Raw genomic sequence first — 19,633 nt, 5'->3', positions numbered from 1 at the left:
TTTGACTAGCATTCATCTAGCCCCAGATCTTTAACCTTCATGTCAGCACGTGCCAGGCAAGCTAATGAGGATTCAGTTTCCCAGTCTCCCTCAGCAGTTCTTCAATCTCTGTCTTGGATGTAAACATTCTTTCTGCTCACCCAAAATCTATTGCCTCTCTTCCGGTGTTCTCACAAAAGCATGCTGATAAATTAGATTACAATGAGGAACAGATGCACGAAAATAATATCAAATTCCAGTTCCTGCTAGGAAATACCAATAACTGTCATGTCCAATAAAACTCTTAATTACTTCCTTCAATCAATAAGTAGACAAGTGCTTAATAGGTACTTGAAATGATTCTAAGGCAACGTTTTCTTTCCCAACAAAAATACACCCTTATCTACTAGAAGGACAATCATCATGTAAGAGGAAAGACTGGAAGGTATGTGACTTCTTGTTGGGATGCTACTACCTTCACATAAAATTAAGACACCAGGATGCTGACAAACTACTGGATAAGACAGCAAATAAAGAACAGAATCCTTGAGACTAACAAACCAGTGTAATCACATCATCACCTAGCCAGATTATATCATACACAACCCTTGCTTAAATAGGAATTTTACCCTGTGTTTTAACCATAATGTTGAAAAAGCATCAGAAGGCAAAAGGAATATAATCACTAAATAAAAAAGAGCAATTTCACTGCAACCTACCACATATTTAAATCTTTAATTACTTTACTAGATGAATCTTAATATTAATATCATCCTTTTTGTGCAAATTACCGTAACACTTTCTGAAATATGCTTTGTCTAGCCCTCAAGGTATTCAAACATATCCATGTATGATACAGATCATGGGCCTAAGCTGTCTCTAATTTTCAGAAAGATGCTTAACAGCTAATTGAAGTATCGTGCCTGGCAAAACCGAGGCTCAGATAAAAAAGTGAGAGAGTATGGCTTTCTCAAACTAGTGAGATGGAAGAAACAAATCAACGACTTTAGGGGTGGAACAAGGAAGGAGATGTATCGATGAGAGACCAGTTAAAATTAGAGCACCCAGCTCAACAATGCCTAAATTGGTGCTAACTGAAAGCATAATATTCCTTAGTTACAAGAAGAATCAATTAACAGGCATGCCGTCTGTCTCTGAATTCAAGGAAGTTTATCTGTAGCTGTAAGAAACAGCTACCATTGAGTATAGGTAATAATTGAGGAGAAAAAAAAAAGACCAGGAAGCCCAGCAAGACTCTTATATCACTTCTACTATAAAATAAGAACTCCAAAAAAAAAAAAAAATGCAGGTACAAAGCGCAGGTGTAAACACTGAAGCATACAGCAACGCTGGAATCAGACCTGTAGCCACAGACACAGTATCAGCTCCATTCTGTAATACACAGAGTACCAAAGAGCGTAAGGGAGTGTGAGGACCAATCTCCAGTTCTGCTAACTGAAGAGATTCAGGAGGACGGTACCTGAAAAACCTGTGCATCACAGAACTCAAATGCTGGGGCAATATGAAAAAGAAATGTATTTGTTTTTCATTTTTATGGGTAGTTTTGATGCACAGTTCGATAAGCTTCACAAGCCATGTTTGATAGAATAAAGTAGCTTTATTCATCAACTTTGGCTGGCTGTATATGTGATTGCTGGGTAAAGCAGATTTACTCTTTCTATTTACTTCAGACAAGCAAATCCCTATCTTGGGTAAACTTCTTAGCTTTTGTAGTCTGTCTGCACAAGATGGTGGCTCTCTAAATTAAAGCACACAAGCTCCCAAAAAGAGTATCTGAGAAGTTCTGAGTATTGTTTTAACTTTTTTGATCACTGTGGTATCTAGTTACAGAACACTAAATTTCACAGCTGCAGAATTATTTACTTATTTATTTTGTACAGATCTCTGTTCTATATATCACTTGTTTATCATCATTTTTTATGCACATGCTTCTTTTTCTTAATTTCTACTTCACTGTATCACTTGAAGTGCCGTACAGTATCCAATAGCATGCATATCTGCAATCCATAGCAAAGATCTGGACAAGCATATTCAAAATGATTGCCTAACGTTATATTTCTTATTTAAGCAATTAGGTTAAACAATGGAATACCGTGGTCACCATTCAGCATTAAAATAAATAAATAAATAAAGTACCTAAATGCCAAATCAGAAGCCCAGTCTAACAGAACCCCAGGAAAGCCATTTAACCTGCTTCCAGTTGCTTTGTGCCACTTAAAAGTAAGCAGGAAACTGCTTTAAGAAAATTTCCCAGTAATTGTTCAGCTGGGGAAACAATGAGGATACCTTTTGCTGCTTTCTAATACACACAGGTTATTTTCATTGTCTAAAAACAGAACTGTATTTTTCCACCTCTTTTTTGTTTGTGCAAATACGGTACTCACTTTTAACGTCTTGCACTCTATTCACTACTGGCAAACCTGCGCATTACTTAGATACAGTTAGAAGCATATATAGAGACATAAGGCATGTAGATGACATACGCATCAAAATCAGCTTTTAAATTACTACTTTAAATCCATAGACTAAAATTGATTTACCAAAATTACAGGGAGAGAGATCTTCATTCTTTCCATATGAAACTAAGCAAAAGCCTGGAAATCAAGACATATGTAAAGACTCTTGATACGTTTTTGATGATACCCAGAAGTATAGTATATTAAGACACTGATTCCCAAAGGTCCAATGTCTAGCAACAAACAGACAACAAGGAAAAAGTAGCTTTAAAGCAGTATAGGGGATTACGGCTTATACCTAAAAAAGAAATTATTTCATCTTGGTTGTTTTTGCAAAAGCTTATATATATAGTCTCATAAAGATGAAAAAATATAATCAGAAAAATGTATTAAATAGTATGCTCACCTTCATCAGTTGCTTGCTGTTTAACCAAAGTCATTGGAGATCTAGCTGGGGGTTTATTTAGTGGATGACGCCAACTCTTAGATATTTTCTTTCTTTCAACTTCCACTGACTGAAAAGGGAAAAAACACAACTGATTTAGTATGTACTTCTGCAAAATTAATTTTGATGAGCCAAAACATTCTTCTGTAAATTAGCACAGATGTCAATTCTGTAAATATGATCAGGGTACTTGAAGCACCTTTAGTGTACCAATTAAAACATTTTTCTGTAATTCAGAATATATACTTTAATTAAAAATGAGCCATCCTTGTCAAACACAAATGGTTTGAGGTATACATTACTGCAACCCTTCCCAAACTACAAAGTATAAATCCTGGTTTGTTCAGGTGATGTTTGAGAGGAACAACAGACCAAACAATTCTGCAGAACCAGAACTACTATGCAGCCACTAACTGTGGCTGGGAAAATGAGGCAGAAATCCACTGACTTCATTTGTGAAAGAGTGCAAAATTCCTGAGGAAGTAAAAAAATAATCTGCAGTTGAGATAAGAGATTAAGACTCCTGACATGCGATGAACATGTTGATTTGGGATATAAGGGAAGTCTTTCTTCTCTTAAGCACTCTTATGTACATTCAGCTTGAAGTTATCCAAGCTTCAAGAACTGAAGCCAATGCTACATTCTCTAGAAGTGCAGCTTTCATAACTCCAGATTTCAGTGCCAGTGGGGGAAATCACAAAGTAAACCAGCTGCTGACACGATCTGGAAGTTCAGGAGCAGAGGACGGTCAAGCACACTGGAAGAAGGGTATAAAGGACAGAGTCTCACACCATTCCTATGGACCACAGCATTCTGCTCCTCAACACCCTGTATCTAACCTAACAGGTTGCACGCATGCCCCTTGACTGATTTGAGGGTTGAAAATTACTATTATAAAATGGGGAGTAAACTGCAAAACATCATCATCATCATATTTACTGTGATAAGCAGAGGAAGGAAGATGTGGTTAAAGCACAGGACAGGTTTATGATCTAGAAAAAAATACCAACTAAGTAAAAAGGGAAAGAAGATCAGACTTTTTAATTGCATCTGTACAACATGCTTCTTCACTTACAATAAAAGAGAAAGAAAGAGTATTCAATTATACTGGAGAATATCTAAAACCTCATATATAAATGGCTGAAAGGCACAGAAAGAGATAAACATAATCTCTAACACATTACGATTAAAGCACTGAAATGTTTATAATGCTCCTTATTATTGCAGTGGAAGGGCTGGAGCCAAGATTATTAAAATTCAAAACATTGCAAAAAATCATTAGTGCACAGTTCATGTCTTTGAAAGGGTCAGCACGATTGTACTTTGGCTTCTACAATACATTTCCCACTAAATCTGGCAATCTGGCAGTGGACTTCCTGCTCTCTCTCTGCCAAACTGGGATTGAACTCACAACTCGGAAAGATACTATGACTACCACCACAGCTGAATTTTTCATTGCGCTTCCCAAAGTCAACGTTGCCCACCCTTCATAGCAGAATAGCAAGAGTAAAAGAAGACTAAGTTTGCAGGTGCCCCAATGAGAAAACATTATTAAACCTACTATTTAAAAATTTAAAAATATAAACTATTTAAAAATTAAACATATATTCCTTTCATTAGAGGGATCTTCTCCTTCAAGTGTTTCCTTTAGATGTTTTAGGCCATTTCCAAAAATCCAAGAATAGCAAGTTGCACACCCTGAAATCACTCTGTCCGTATTATACTGCTATAACCATGTCTTGAAGATTCACCTTCTCCAACTTCAATACTATGGAGACAGTTTCAACCAAATCAAGAAAGCCCATAAGATTTAATAAACTATGTTAAATAATACAATAGAATGAAAGCAAACTTTGTTTCCACCTAACTCAGTGCAGAGATGCTCCGGAGCTTTGATTCATCCGCTTCTTCATTTGAGAAGGGCATTAGTCCAAAAATAAATTACCATGCGCTGTTATGTTCTGTCCTTGAACGTAAGTATCTCAGAATCAGCCCATTCTGCTGACATTTTACCAGCATACTGTTAACTCTCCTTAAGACTCAGTCAAAACAGCCATTTTTTGAAACACAAATACATGATACCAAATACAGCACTCAACTCTAATAATTTCAATTTCATGTCAACAGCAATAATTAAAGCTGATAGCCTTGTTCATACTGGCAGGCAGCAAACGTGGGAATAGCTTGAGAGTAGTTGCTGACAGTTCAGATTCACAGATATAAAGTGAAATTACTAGATATCTAAAATCTGACGGAAAATATGTCATCAAGCAAGCTCCAGAAACATTCTGCTTTTGAATCCAAATTCCCACTCTTGCCTGAACACTTCAAAACATGTTCAAATTAGCATCTAATTAAAATCATGCATATTCTTAAGTGCTTTAGTATGGATATCAGGTCTCATTAGAAACACATTCATTCACATTTCATTAAATCAGGAATATATTACTGTAATGATGTAATTTGCTTCACATACACTGGATGTTTCCATGCCATCCTCTTCATCCTTTTTTACAATGGGGACTTCTCCGTGTTCCAAGCTATCTCCACAGCTTTCTAGGTTGCTGACATCACCCTCTATCAAGACATTTTCCTCTTTATTTGTGTTTTCTGCTTCAGAAGCATGTCCCTCTGACTTATGGTATGGTACGGATGAAACAGACTGATTCTGAGATTTCAAACTCTCTTCTTTTCTACAGCTATCAGAAGCGAGCACACGGGCCACCGAATCTTCACATGTAAAGAGAGAATGTTGGGAATCTGTCCTGTCCTCATCTTCCATTTTTGTTTTCTCTAGTGCAGGAACAGGGCTCGAAAATGAGTCTGAATGGATGCTTCCTATAGATGAAGAATGTGATTTGTTAATAAAACTCACTTTGTATTACCGTATTTTATTTCAGAACGATCTGAGTTATTCAAACTCAAAGCATGGTTCCTCATTTAGAAATCATATAGAAAAGCATTTGGCAGAAGGACATATACCAATGTGGAGTATAGGTTTGATGAAAGAATAAAACAAATGTAAAAGTTTTGAGTTTGGAGTGTGAAATATAGTTTTAATCATTTAATTGGTATGTCATATTTGAATTACAACAGGTCTTCACGTCATTCAAAATAATCAATATTCATGTAGCTTGTTTACTCTGACAGCCAACAAGAACTTTGACTAGTTGGAAAAAAATAATATAAAAGGTTGGTATATTGAACTTTATACCCTGCATTTATACCTATTATGCCTGTTTTAGAAATGAAAATAAACAAAGACTAATGGTTTATAATTATGAAAACATATTTCAAATAGATACCAAGAATATTTTGAAAACAACAGCACCAGTCTAAAAATGAGAAGCAATTAGCATCATTTTATATTTCAACAATTAGCATCATTTTCTATTTCAGTGATGCTGAAGGGTGAAATTGTGTGGATTTTACTTTATTAAAATTCCTCATCTGATGATGCTTGCGTGGGATAGACAAAACAATGTGTTAAAGAGGTCACCCAAAAAACATGTTCCTGAAGAACTCTATGGCATACACCACAGTGAATTTTGATTCATCAGCACATCCAAGGCATTAAAGAAAACAGTTTCTGTAAAGTCATTTCCCATTCTTTCTTTACAATCGTTATCTGAACTTGTTTTTCTGAAAAATTCCCTTTTCAGGTCAAATGCGTTTAAAATTCATTAATATAAAGCCAATCCAAATTACCAAATTACCAAAATGTAATCTCTGGGTATGAAGAGTACTGCCTCGACCGAGCATAATGGGCGTACTAGCCAGAGATAATGCAGAACAAACAACCATCTCCAACGTGAGTACGGGAGCTTCCACCACCATATCTAAAAAGGCCTTTTCCTTGTGAAGGTCCAGGCACCACCCTTTAATAGTACAAAGGAAAGAGGATAGCTCTCCACTCTTCCCTGCTTTTCCTTCCTTTGGCAATGAACACAGAACAGCTGCTGACTAAATACTAGTTTCTCAGTGGTCATGAACATTCCAAACCTCTATTAAAAGTCAGGGGAAACATAAAGGAATAACAGCTTTAAAAAAAACCAACCAACCAACCATTAGAACAGACCTAGAAAGGCTTTGACAGATCACCAACTAATTTGCATGCAGGAATTTCTAAGTCTCCGTATTGGAATATTCCCTTTGTTATCTTTATGTGGATCAATCCTGGTGTTTACCACAACCAAATAACCATTAACATAACCATTAATATTCACAATCAGGGAAATAGTCTCTATATGCAATTTGCAGGTAGGTTTTCAGTATCAATATAAAACCAACAGGACTGCTCACAAACTTGAAGTTAAAATTCCAGTTTGTCTTTCGGAACAGGAATGTGAAACTACACCTTAACTGCAATGAAATGTGAAAGAAGAAATAAAGGCCAGAATAGACCAAGTATATTAGTAAAAAATAGTTGTGGGGAAAAAAGAACCATCTTTGGCCTGACAAGGCCTTTATAAGTTGCATTGTCAGACAGCTCAACAGGAAGTGACAAGAAATCTGCAGTCTCAAAACAGACCATCTTTGTGCACAAGTATAGACCACGTCTAATATGCAGCATTATTCATGTAAATATATGTAGCATACTACAAGCATGTATGTTCTGTGCTGTTTGCATAAGTGGTAAGACATTCTGTATCATTTCTGTATATAAAACAGTTTGCTGTAAAACCTATGTCTATTGAAGAAATATAACTTACAAAACCTTATCCTTTTTGCCCCTTTAAAAAACACTCCATTAAAACTGTTTAGGTGATACTACTCCCAGCTCAGAATATTAATTTTGTCATTTTCTCATTCTTACTAGATATCAATCTTCTCTGCATAACTTGGTAAGTATTTTAGTATGCTACTTAGGATAATATTATGCTTTAACATCTACTGATTTGTGGCATTAGAGTATCAACAGCCTACAACTTACATGTGAAACATAATCAGGCCTTATCTTACCTGCAACCTTGACATTATCCAATACATGTTGATCCAGCTGCATTCTACTACTGTTTTCTTCTTCCCCAGAAGGCACTCCTGTGTTTACCAGTCTCATTTTTTCTCCAGGTTCTTCATTGACCTTGAAGCCATCACTAGCTGCTTCAGTCGTTATGATTTCTGCACCAGCTTCCATAGCAGATACTCTCTTGTCCTCTGGAGTTTTAAGCTTTTTAGATCGGGATCTGGTGTGCTGGAAGCTGTTATAAGAGATATTGCTGTCAGAGCAGAATGTCTGTCTTGGATAAGATAAAACGTCTACCAATATATATGTCCCTTTCACCTGCTCAAAGTGGTTAAAAACTGACAATTTTTCATCTTTTTTTTGTTGAGATAGTGTTTACAATTTATTAAGTGATAGATTAACAATTGATTGGATTTAACCTTCCGATCTTTTATCACCACTCTATGGCAAAGTTATTAAACTGTAAAACAACCTTAAGTAACTATTACTTAACCAGCATCCAAACTATCTTTTTAATGAATCATTCTTTTGAACCTGAAAGAGAATAACCCTTATAAAAGTAACAAAGACAAAACATTCTTAGTTACACTAAAATCAGGGGGGATTTCCAAACCCCAATGCTAATAAAACACAAGTCTGAATACCCTTGTAATATCAGATCTGTTTAGATCTCTTAGAAATTTTTATATGCATCTTAATACAAACAACAAGCATCTGAAATAAGAAAAAATTCTGATCACCAAATATTCTGAATGGCTACAATATCAAGCAATACATTTCATAATGCTGTGTAAAAAACAAAGTTGAAATTAGAACTTCAGCGTAAGTTTTTGCACTCTGAGAAGTAGAAGGGAAAGGTTAAAGCAGGATAAATGGCCTCCTCTGTCAGAAACTGGTTTGTAATTTATGTGCTCAGGGTAAAAGTAACAGGAGATTAATCCAGTTTCAAATTCAACTATGTGATGTGGGAGATTTTTACACATTGGGTTTCAAAACTCATAACACACTAGTGACAAAAGCCCAACTATGGCAGGTAAACCAGGAGTTTTACAAAGGTCTTGCATCTTAAGAATATAGAGAAGTCCAGAAAAACATTTTACTACCCCTTAAGTTTTATCTTATGTGCACCAATGTGTATCTTTCAACACGCTTTCTATGAAATAGTAATTTCCAGAAAACTTGACAAAGTATGAGATGCCCATCAGTTCACATTGTAATGTAACAGCAAGTATTATCACTGTTTACATGCAATTATTAGATGCTCTATTGTAGCAAAGTATTTCAGCCATGTTTCTCCCTGTCACTACATTCATGAAGATTTCTATAAATGGTATTTCTATTTTCACTCTGCAGGAACTTGTATTATTCTCGTAATCAAAATGACGACAATTTCAATCGACACATTACACTAGAAACGAAGCCGAATAAACATTTTATCCTCCCTTTGCAATACTCATTGTTACCAAGCCTGAACAAAAGCCAACTCAAGAATTAAACAGCAATGGGATTGTGTTTATTAGCTTAACTAAGTGCATGAAATCAGCTCATGTGTTCCTATGATAAAACTTTCAACACAATTATTATAAGGTCTTTGCTTTTAGTTAAAAGTGGCTGACCATAAGGGGTTCTACCAAATGAATCACTGCTGGTCCCAGTGTGAACTTGCCGTAACGCTGTACAATACATACAGTGAAACTTACTATAGGGCAAAATGGCATTCAACTAGCTAAACAACAGAATTACTCTCTCTCTCTGTCTGAGTCAGTATTATACATATCATACATATGCTAACAAATTGGCTGTCCAGCTGCTTCACTGATTGTCTGCAAAAACTGATTTTACCCCACAAATCATTCTTACCCAGAACAAACCCATTTCTCAGCTATAGTGTTCCACTACAGTGGCAGTTGGTTCTCTTCTTTACAGGTTGAATTTCCTACCATTTTCCTCAAGAAATACATTAAATTACAAAGAAAATCAGGAAATTCAGTTTAAGGGCAAGTTAAAAAAGTAATTATATTGCAAAATGATTTGAAGGAGCAAAAAGATCTTTAAAAATTCAGTACTATCTTTAGCCCCGTAAACTGCTCCACATAAGTAGATACCAATAAAACTGCCCACCCTAGGCTAGAAATTAAATATATCTTTATTAGATAATGAAGAAGAAAATCCATAAGGATCCTGTTAAGTAAGACAGGAAAACATTAGGGTACAACAAACGTTTCTGCAATGAAAACAAAAAAGAGAATCATAGACATGATGCACACCAAGAAAATAGATCCAGCTACAAAAGTGCTTTAATAGGTCAAAACTTTGATAACTTCAGTGAGAAGCTGAGAAACATTTTTCTCCTAACTTTCTTAGTGTCAGCACCAACAACTGAGGTTTAGACCTTCCCTATGCTAAATTATGATCTGTGATTGACCTGTGATAGACACAGAGAGGTTTCTGCTGCAGCACTGTGACAGTGTGCCAGATAGCCAGTGATACCTCTTTGGAGCTAGATGGCAGTAAGGGCTAGAACTATTGCTAGAGACTTCACAAAGCTGCTGGGATTCTGCCACAGCTTCATCATGAGTTTTTCCAATTTAACCTTTACCTGAACTCTTAGGAAATTTCTCCGTCGTCTTTTGCAGATGTCACTAGAAACAATGGCAACCATCCATACCTTGCAAATGGAATAATCTCATCTAAAGAAAGATTCTAAATACCACCCTGGAATGCATTTTGACGCTCTCTATACTCACTAACTTCAACTATACATATAACTTGTAACTTGAATTAATTTTTCATAGTGACTCTGAAAAAAAGACTTGCTCGTCCCCAAGTTCATCTTAATACAGAGAACAGAAAAACAAACTTCATCTAAAGTAAACGAATTCAAACAAAACTTCAGAGAAAGCGGCAAAAAAAAAAGAAACAAAAAGGAAATTTACATCATATTGAAGACAATTAAATGGAGGATAAAGAAGCATAAATACCACTTGGGAATGTTCTTTATTTTCTTTCTCCTCTGTAGCCACATCTTTACTTCAGGTGTCGATTCAGGAGTTGGTTTTGTATGATCAATGGTATATAAATCCTTCCCTTGTTTCCACAGCTGGTATCTGTCTGGTTGAAACTTCCTCACAAAGATGTCCATGGATATTGTCACCATGTCCCTCCTACAAGTGCACTGCAAGAGAAGACAGGAATTTGTAAGTGACAAGCAACGGAATGTGCTGCACTTTGCAGTAAAGAAAGTCAAAAATAAAAATCCCACATATGAAAACCAAGTCTAATCAAAATTTTCCTTTTTCCCTCCTCCTCATGTCTTTGTGGGGTAAGGATCATTGAAGAGAAGAAACTATCTGAACAAATGTGATAGCGACACTCCATTGTTTGATTAACTCCTACAGATTAAGACCAAAAAGAAACTACAGCATTTCTTTTTGCTCTATTAGGTGTTCTTGATAGTTTTAAGCATAATATCATGTGGTATCCAGAGACTGCATATCTCTTTAGTGGCATCACAATTTTCTTTTTAAAAGTAACTCTTGTAATATCCACCTAACCCAAAGGTCTTTCTTTACAGGCACATACAGTCCTAGCTTTTAGCTCTTCAAAACAAAATGCATATGAGTACAGTTACAGTTTTGCACAGGTTTTTCTACAAAGAGGAAGAAACAAGCAAGCCAGGGGAATATTACGTTTAAGGTCTAGAAGAGTGTGTTATAAAAACGCAATCTGACCTTCTGCACAATGCAGACGCTAAACTCCCATGCAGTTTCCTCATCAACTTTGCTCTAGTCCCCCCAAGAATTTTTGCATGTTTTTTTCTTTACAAATTATGCACAAGTGGATTATTTTAGACATATTTGAATAAACTCTTTAATGACGATGATGAAAATGCAGGGGAGTCTTCACTTGGAATACCGTAGATGCTGAGACATTTTCACACTAAAGTTACTGTACCTAATGCTCCAAAATACTTAACATTAGGAGACTGCTATAAGTAAATCAATATGCCTGCAGCACATAAGCTATTGCGGTGGGTTAGCCTTGGCTGTCTGCCAGGTGTTCACCAGCCTGATCTCTCATTCCTCCTCCTCAGAAGGACAGGGGGAGAAAATAAGATGAAAAAGCTCATGGGTTGAGATAAGGACAGGAAGATCACTGACCAATTACCATCACAGACTCAACGTGAGGAAATTAAATTACGTAACGCCAATTAACAACAGATTAGGACAGTGAGAAATAAGAACAAAACTAAAACCAGCTTCCCTCAACCCCCCTTTTTGCTGGCTTTACTTCGCTCCTGACTCTGGTGTGTGCAGGGCTGTTTCACATTTTCCTCACTCTTCTCTCTCACAGCTGCTCCATGGTGTTTTTTACCCTTTTTTAAATATACTATCACAGAGGCACCACCAGAGCCGCTGACGGGCTCAGCTTTGGGCAGCAGTGGGTTCGTTTCGGACCCAGCTGGACCTGGCTCTGTCTGACACGGGAGCAGCTCCTGATCCTTTCTCGCAGAAGCCACTGCTGCAGCCCCCTCCTCCACTGCCAAAACCTTGCCATATAAACCCACTATGACTATTCAGATTAAAAGCAAACTGACTGGCTAAAAGATATAGTCTCAAATGGAAAAACTTCTAAAGAACTTAGTGTTACAGCTAAATTACTCTGTTAAAGGGCAAAATTGAGATAGTATTTTCTTTCAGGTAAGCAGAGATATGTAAAAAAACACTGGTAAATACATGGCCTGGCTTTCTGGTTTGCTACAGCTAATTTTATCACCCCTTTTTAACAAGGAGGGCCTTTAATCATAGAACATTTGAAACATAAAAGGGACTGAATGCAACTTTTCTGCTAGCTAGCTTTCTGTGTGCTGGATGCAAATTTCTTTGTCTGCTATTTCCACCTACCATTTCTAGTCCACCCTTCTTCCTCTTGAAAATAGTAAGTTATATAATGAACAGAAGAAATATGAGATGTGTTAAAAATGTTTGTTTTCCTTTCAACATGTCAACAGCAATAGGTTGTATCTCCACAACACCGCCCTCTACTGGGAGATGGAATGGAAAGAAGGAAAAACACTTCAAAAATAGAAATTGTAACTTTATGCACCTGGCTTTAATGACAGTTTTTATCCAAAATATGATTAGAATTTTCCATTTTTCAAACAACATGTATATACGTACATACACACACATTCTGTAAAAGACTTCACCTTATTTGAAACTGTGTCTCACTAAGAGAGTCCTTGATCAGCCACAACGAACATTAACAGAAAAGCAATTAAGATACTTCTGTACACTGGAAAGGTGCATAGACGGTCCGCTGTAATATTTTTAATTTTTAAAAATAAAAATTGTAACATAAAGACAACCAACACTGGGCTTTCTCTCCATTTACGCACAAAATCCTTTCATATTCAAGCCACGCTGCTACACACAGATTAGAAATGGTTGTTAAAGCAAAAAAAATTAGAGGACTACTGGTTTTGCTGTTAGACACCAAGACATCCAGTGGTTTGGAAGAAAATAATTATTTAGGGCAGCATTGAAGTATCAAAGAAGAAAATACATCAAGAAATAAAATTTACTCTATGATGGAATGATAATAATATATGAAAAGACTCAAAATAAATCATGTTTAAATGAGGCACAGAATTTCTGTCTTTCAGTAATCTTTGATCAGTTTTCACTACATTTTATTAGCACAACTGCAAATGATTCAGGCAAGTATTAGAAATATCACAGATTTTTTTAGACATTTCAAAACTTTTAAAAACCTACACTTCTGATTAAAAAGTAATGGAGAAACATCATGCTCAACAGTATTACTGATTGCAAAAAAATAAAAAATACAAGCTTCTAGGCATTAAAGACTGTATATACTTGGAAGTATCATATCAGACAGCAGGTGTGTTCTGAAAACCATTTATTTTCATACTCCTTAAAATAAGACAAGAAAAAAAAAAATTGTTGCTTTGATAAATAATCTGGAGGATTTTTTGTTGTTCTTGGTGGTGGCAGCAATGGTTTTTCATGTTTTTTTTCTTCATTTCCCATTTGACTGACTTGTAGCTGACAGTTATATGGCTTCCTGGTCCCAAGACACAGAAGGGACTGAAAGATTCTCTCTAAAGCAAAACTAAATGTCATTCTGTTGAAGAAACCTCTAGGGACAGACACAAAAGGGACACGCCACTGTCTATGAAAATACTCACAGTGATAATTTCATAGATCACAATAATTTTGGAAACATCTTTAAATAATTTTAAAAGTAAATGCAAAATCAAAGTTCTTGGATCACCATGTAAAATACAACTGATATTGCCACAGATAAATATTGCAACCTTTGCATTGGAAAGATTAATTTTCTATATGCAGTAGAATTAGTCTGATACATGTTCTTCAATCAACAATTAGTATGACAATCAGAATACTTAAGGGAACAGAACCTTCTCAGAACTCTGATATTTCTGTTAACATTATCAATGTCACCATTACTATTATTTATCCTATTATAAAGATACAGCTTGGAGGTAAGCAATTCAAATAACGGTTATTAGTAGCTGCAAACCTTTGTAGCAAAGAATTGGAAGGAAAGTGTTTCAGCACCTTTACCTAGTTGGTATAACTAAATGTGAGGTATACTTGTAATATGAGAAAATTACCCAGGAGAGACATACTCAGCCAAAAGATTATTTTCAAATACTTCAAATACTGTTACTTTTGAATGGAAAAAAGAATAATTACTTTGTAGCCCCCCCAAAAAAAATATTTAAATCCTTCCCATTTTGGACTCTGATTCAGGAAAATTTAAAGGAATACAACAAGCTTCTAGACTCATGCATATTAAAGTTAGACACATACTTAAGCACATTTTAAAATAGCGGCATTTTTCTGCTAATCGCTATCACTGAGGTAACCGTAGAATTCATGTTTTGTTTCGATCAGCAGCATATTGACCCACTAACATCTATGCTAGTACCAAAGAACAGCTCTTGAAAAAGATTTTATATCATTAAGAATCAAGTACATGTCTTAAGGGTCTTTCTAATACTCCACCATTAATACTAAACTCTTTCATCAAACAGAATCACTGTTTTTTTAAAAATTAACATAAAAATATTCACTCTGGAGAGAGTATAATTTTTTGCTGCAACAGAAAGTAAATAGATGATTTATCATAGACTAGTAGAAGGGGAGGAGTATGTCTTAGTACCACAGTTCTAAGCACTGAAATGTATACTCAGAGTCAAGCCTTCGTGATTTGCATCTTTCTCTTTTAGTTCAATGAAGTATATCTGATGATGGGCCTTCTAAGATGTGAAATTATGTCTTTATCCACAAAAACATATTCTCAACCTTAACATCAGTTGTTATACTACAATGTTACAATATTTAACACATTAAGCTTTAAATATCTGGAGGATTTTGAACATTTTGCACTTTTTTTGGTTAATTATAATGTTGATTTTCACTGTATATGTAATCTACTTTAGTTTAAATTCTTCTGAAGTACTAAGTTGAAGAACAATAGTAATAATAGTAATACTAGTTAATTTTTGTCCTTCCTTTACATAATCATTTCAGAAGAAAAGCGACACCTCATTCATGATGCAACTGCACAGTGTATGTAAACTCTTTTTCTACACACCTGTGGAAACAGCATGTGTGAGAATAACAGCCACGAGAAAACATGAAAAGTTCTCCTCTTTGTTAAGAGAGAATGGACGATTACAAAACATGTAACAAACAAACAAATTAGCAGAATGAGGCAAGTATTAGGCCGGTATCATTCTTTATATGCTACATAAGTCCCAATTCACAAAGCATACTCTAAAAATGATCTCATCTAGCTATTTTTCACTGATACACCTTCCCAACTACTTATAACAATTAAAGCTTTCTTCATGGTACAGCGGCAATGATGTATTTATTGGAGAGAGACATTTTAAATAATTTAGATTCTTCTTACCATTTTAGTTTCAACTGCACTTAATAGAGTATTTCACCCACAATATTCCACTCATCTTGCAATACTTCAAATGAATCATGTTCAAACAATTTAAACAATGCTTTTTGATAAACAATAGTCTTAAAGGTGCTACAACTGGAACTGCTTCCTGCGGACTACCTGTAGAAGGTGTGCTTGATAGGTACTGTTTGTTAGGAGGACAGGATTTAATAAATCCTGGTAACAATAGCTGTTCTTTGCTATGGAAGCAGGCAGTGATATATTTTCACACTGACCTTCTGGCAACTTGTAGGCAGTGTTGCAGAAACCTCTGATATTGGTTAGCTATCTGTCCAAGCTTCAATAAAGCAAGCCTTCCTTTAGTAAGTCTTAGGGAGTACACTCACTTTTCCCTGACACATCCAGTCACATACAACAAAAACGCAAATTCAAAACACCATTCTTCGTTAAGGTTCTTCTCACACATGTTTCCAAGATGGCTTTGGTACATAATAGAACAAAACATTTCTAATAAATTCGCTATTTGTATTCATATACATATAAGAAATAGTCTGCAATATTTTAAAAATAATCCAATATTTAAATACTGCATGACAAAATATGTCATTTTTTTCTTGATTACTATTTCCGATTTGTTTTAAACTTACACATAATGCCACCTACACATCCCTACACAAAAAAAGACTCTATTTATATTATGTACAACTGATTCCATCAGCATCAGATGCAAAATGTGACTGTTTTCCTGCAATTCCTTTGAAACCCAGGCAACAGAAACAGTGTGATAGGACATAGCTGAAAGAAGCCCATCTTTTCTTAAATGTTCCACCTCTCAGCCCTTCTTTCTCTTTCTCTTATCTGCCTGTTATGCCTTTCTGATTATACTCTTTCCTCATTTATGTGACTCAGAAACCACAGAGTTAAGTACAAGTTAGGTGTGCAGATGAGAAAACTGATGGAATTCCAAATGGAAGCTGTGCATCAGTCTATGATCCAAGAAACTTGCTGGAGGCAGGTAAAGATGAGGACAGAAAGAAATTTCTATGCACAGCAAGAGAAGAGAAGGGGCTTCACATACATTTGGTAATTTACAGGTCTTCTTGAACTCCAAGTCCGAGCCGTCATCCAGAGTAACAGATTAATGCACAGGACAGCAGTCTCACTCACCAAGTTTTGACACCTATCCATCCAGTAATTTTAAGAGGTAAAACTAGAAGCAAGATTGCTGCAATACATGCTGCCACATTTAATGCAGTGTTAACTATCACTGCCAACAAAGCTCAGCCCTTTTGAGTGCAAATAGAACAGTTGAAGGGGTATCTTTGAGACACTTGGTTAAGGTTTGCTGTTGGTTTAAGGGTTGTTTGGAGGTTTTGGGGGGTTTGTCTGTTTGTTTTTAACATATCTTGAAAATAATTCCTTGTGTTTCCACAACTATACTCCTCTTGTTCGTCCTAGTACTGTAAGTTCTTTACTGGTAACTTTCCTGGCACTATTCTTACACCTTGGAAGACTTAATCATTAGCTATTAACTTTTTTCTCTTCATTCTGATTTTACTCTGTATTTCTAGCCTGAATTCTTCTTCTTTTTCACTCACATTCATTTCTCCATCCATCCCTGATGCCTATACACAGAAACCCTTTGCCTGGAGTCTTTATGTCTCTGCTGTGTGTCAACTGCCCTTGCTCCATCCTTCTCCGAGGTCTGCGTTGTTTCCTTTCTTAGTGCCTTTGGACTGTATTTCCTCAGGTCCAGAAAATGAAGACTTATGTCCCTTAACTTAAACTGCCTGGTAATTCCTGTATTTTAAAATGAAAGGACTCTGACCCTGCAAAGTTATAATTTATTGCAAAAAAATTAATCTCCATCTGCAGCAGATCAGAATTAACCAATTCTAAAATATCTCCTGAACAGCTGTGCAATAATATATATATATATAATTATAAACAATAACTTGTTTTTGTTCTGTACCTAATATGGGCTCATTACCACCACACGCCTCCTCTTGATTGCACAGATTCGCAGTCATTATCATGTATTTACTTACAGAAAGTTTCCTACTATCAAACATAAAAAAGGAATTCACAAATGACCCAAGTACAGCAATTCGAACAATTACATATATACTTAGCTCATTAATTACAGCAAAGGAATAGTTGTAACATACTGTAGGTAAGAAGGTGGTATAACAGGAAACCTAATATGGAAATGTTCCTTCTCTATTCCCAATAAACTCCAAAGAAAATCAATAAGTTATCGATTTGAAAATTGTACTCCTACGTCCCAGCTTGGAAAAACCTCTAATTAGAACTCCACATACTGCAGATTCAAAGGGGTTCTAGGAAGACAGACACAGATATACACCTGGTATGAGTAGACAGGCTGAGGAATAAGAACTTGTTCTATTATTTTGGAGCATTGCTTATTGGCTAAAATAAACTATTACCTCCATTGGATTATTTAAGCCTGTCTTCTGTCACAATCAATATATCTGTGTATTGCTACTAATGTTGTTAGTTATTCCAGCAAGTCAAATTTTTCTCAGAACTTTCAGAAGTCTTTTCTAAATTGAGGTTCAGATTTAACGGTAATTGAAAATTCATAGTAATACAACCAGAGGAGTATAGACACATTTTTTTTTCTACAATAATTCAAATTTTACAGAGCTCCAAACCTAGCTGCCACTATGAAAGATTATGATTGCATTTACACATGATAATGCTCACAGACAGATCCTGTTGAAAACTAAATAAACCACTAAATACTAAAATCAAGACTCATCTAAATCCTTAGAACTGTTGAGTATTCCTCAGTGTTGCCTTTGAAGCATAGCACAGAAAATGGAGTAGTGACTTGCCCTTACATTAATAAAATGATAAATTACTTCTTAAAGTTCAGAAAATAATTTTTTCTAAACATTTTGAAGTTGTCCTAAAATGTCATGGCACATTTTTCTCAGGTTTCACCTTTTAGCATCTAGAACATTGTGTTAAGAGATGTTAAAATAGCAAATTAATGTTATCAACAGTAAATCACAGTACATAATGACTTCTGCCTGGGGGAAGAAGAAAGCAATGACATTCCAATCAGAGGGAAAATCTGTGGCCAAGTCTCATGTGAAGAATGTAAAGCACCATCATATTCATTACGTTTCTCTAAGGCATGTGATAAATTCTTGCAAAAGCTTGGCTCAGTTTTTCAAGACTTATGCCCAAAATTCATCACTCAGGTACATCTTGTAGCATTCTGCAAACACTGAGACAAACAGCATGCTGAGTCAACCACTGTCTTGTTTATATATCAATAACCTCACTGCTCCAACTGTTAAGTGTTATTCTTAACTGAAAATTCACAGAGGATAAGAACTACAAAAATTAACACCTAACAGATTTATTCCAGATTGTCCATCTATTGAATCTTTTTTAGGCCAATGAGTTCATGTCTCCTAAAGACATTTCATTTGTACTCTTGCTCAGCAAAGCAGAACAATATTTAGAAAACCCATATACCTTCCAACAAATAATGAAAAAAATCTGTAGTTCTATACACCTTCATTCCTGGAATTTCAGAATGCTTTGCAAATATTTCTGTTTCTTCCTGATAACAGACAAGGCCACTACAGAAAGGTTTGTTTGTCAAGGTCACAAGACAAGCCACAGTCAGAACCAATACTAGAATATATTTGAATTTCAGTTCCCTGCTCAAGATATTAGACCTTATTTCTAAACTGAACAGAGGAAAAGAGAATGATTTTCCCAGATCTTAAAACAAGCTTTTTTTCAAGGCTCTCCTACTAT

General features: G+C 35.6%; 1 protein-coding gene across 1 annotated transcript in view; it reads right to left on the bottom strand.

Moving 5' to 3' along the window:
* Nucleotides 1–19,633, bottom strand: part of KDM4C (lysine (K)-specific demethylase 4C) — a 273,932-nt gene that overhangs the window by 128,836 nt on the left and 125,463 nt on the right. The window contains exons 8-11 of the mRNA XM_009890665.1: nucleotides 10,849–11,042; nucleotides 7,864–8,102; nucleotides 5,378–5,739; nucleotides 2,863–2,971 (exon numbers count right to left, since the gene is read on the bottom strand). Coding sequence (XP_009888967.1) covers nucleotides 2,863–2,971; nucleotides 5,378–5,739; nucleotides 7,864–8,102; nucleotides 10,849–11,042 — 904 coding nt within the window. The remainder of the gene's footprint in view (nucleotides 1–2,862; nucleotides 2,972–5,377; nucleotides 5,740–7,863; nucleotides 8,103–10,848; nucleotides 11,043–19,633) is intronic.

This window comes from Charadrius vociferus, unplaced genomic scaffold (assembly GCF_000708025.1).
Source record: "Charadrius vociferus isolate BGI_N301 unplaced genomic scaffold, ASM70802v2 scaffold188, whole genome shotgun sequence".
NCBI classification, from domain to species: Eukaryota; Metazoa; Chordata; class Aves; order Charadriiformes; family Charadriidae; genus Charadrius; species Charadrius vociferus.
Note: the sequence above shows the minus strand (reverse complement) of the source record. Positions and strands in the feature narration are given on the sequence as shown.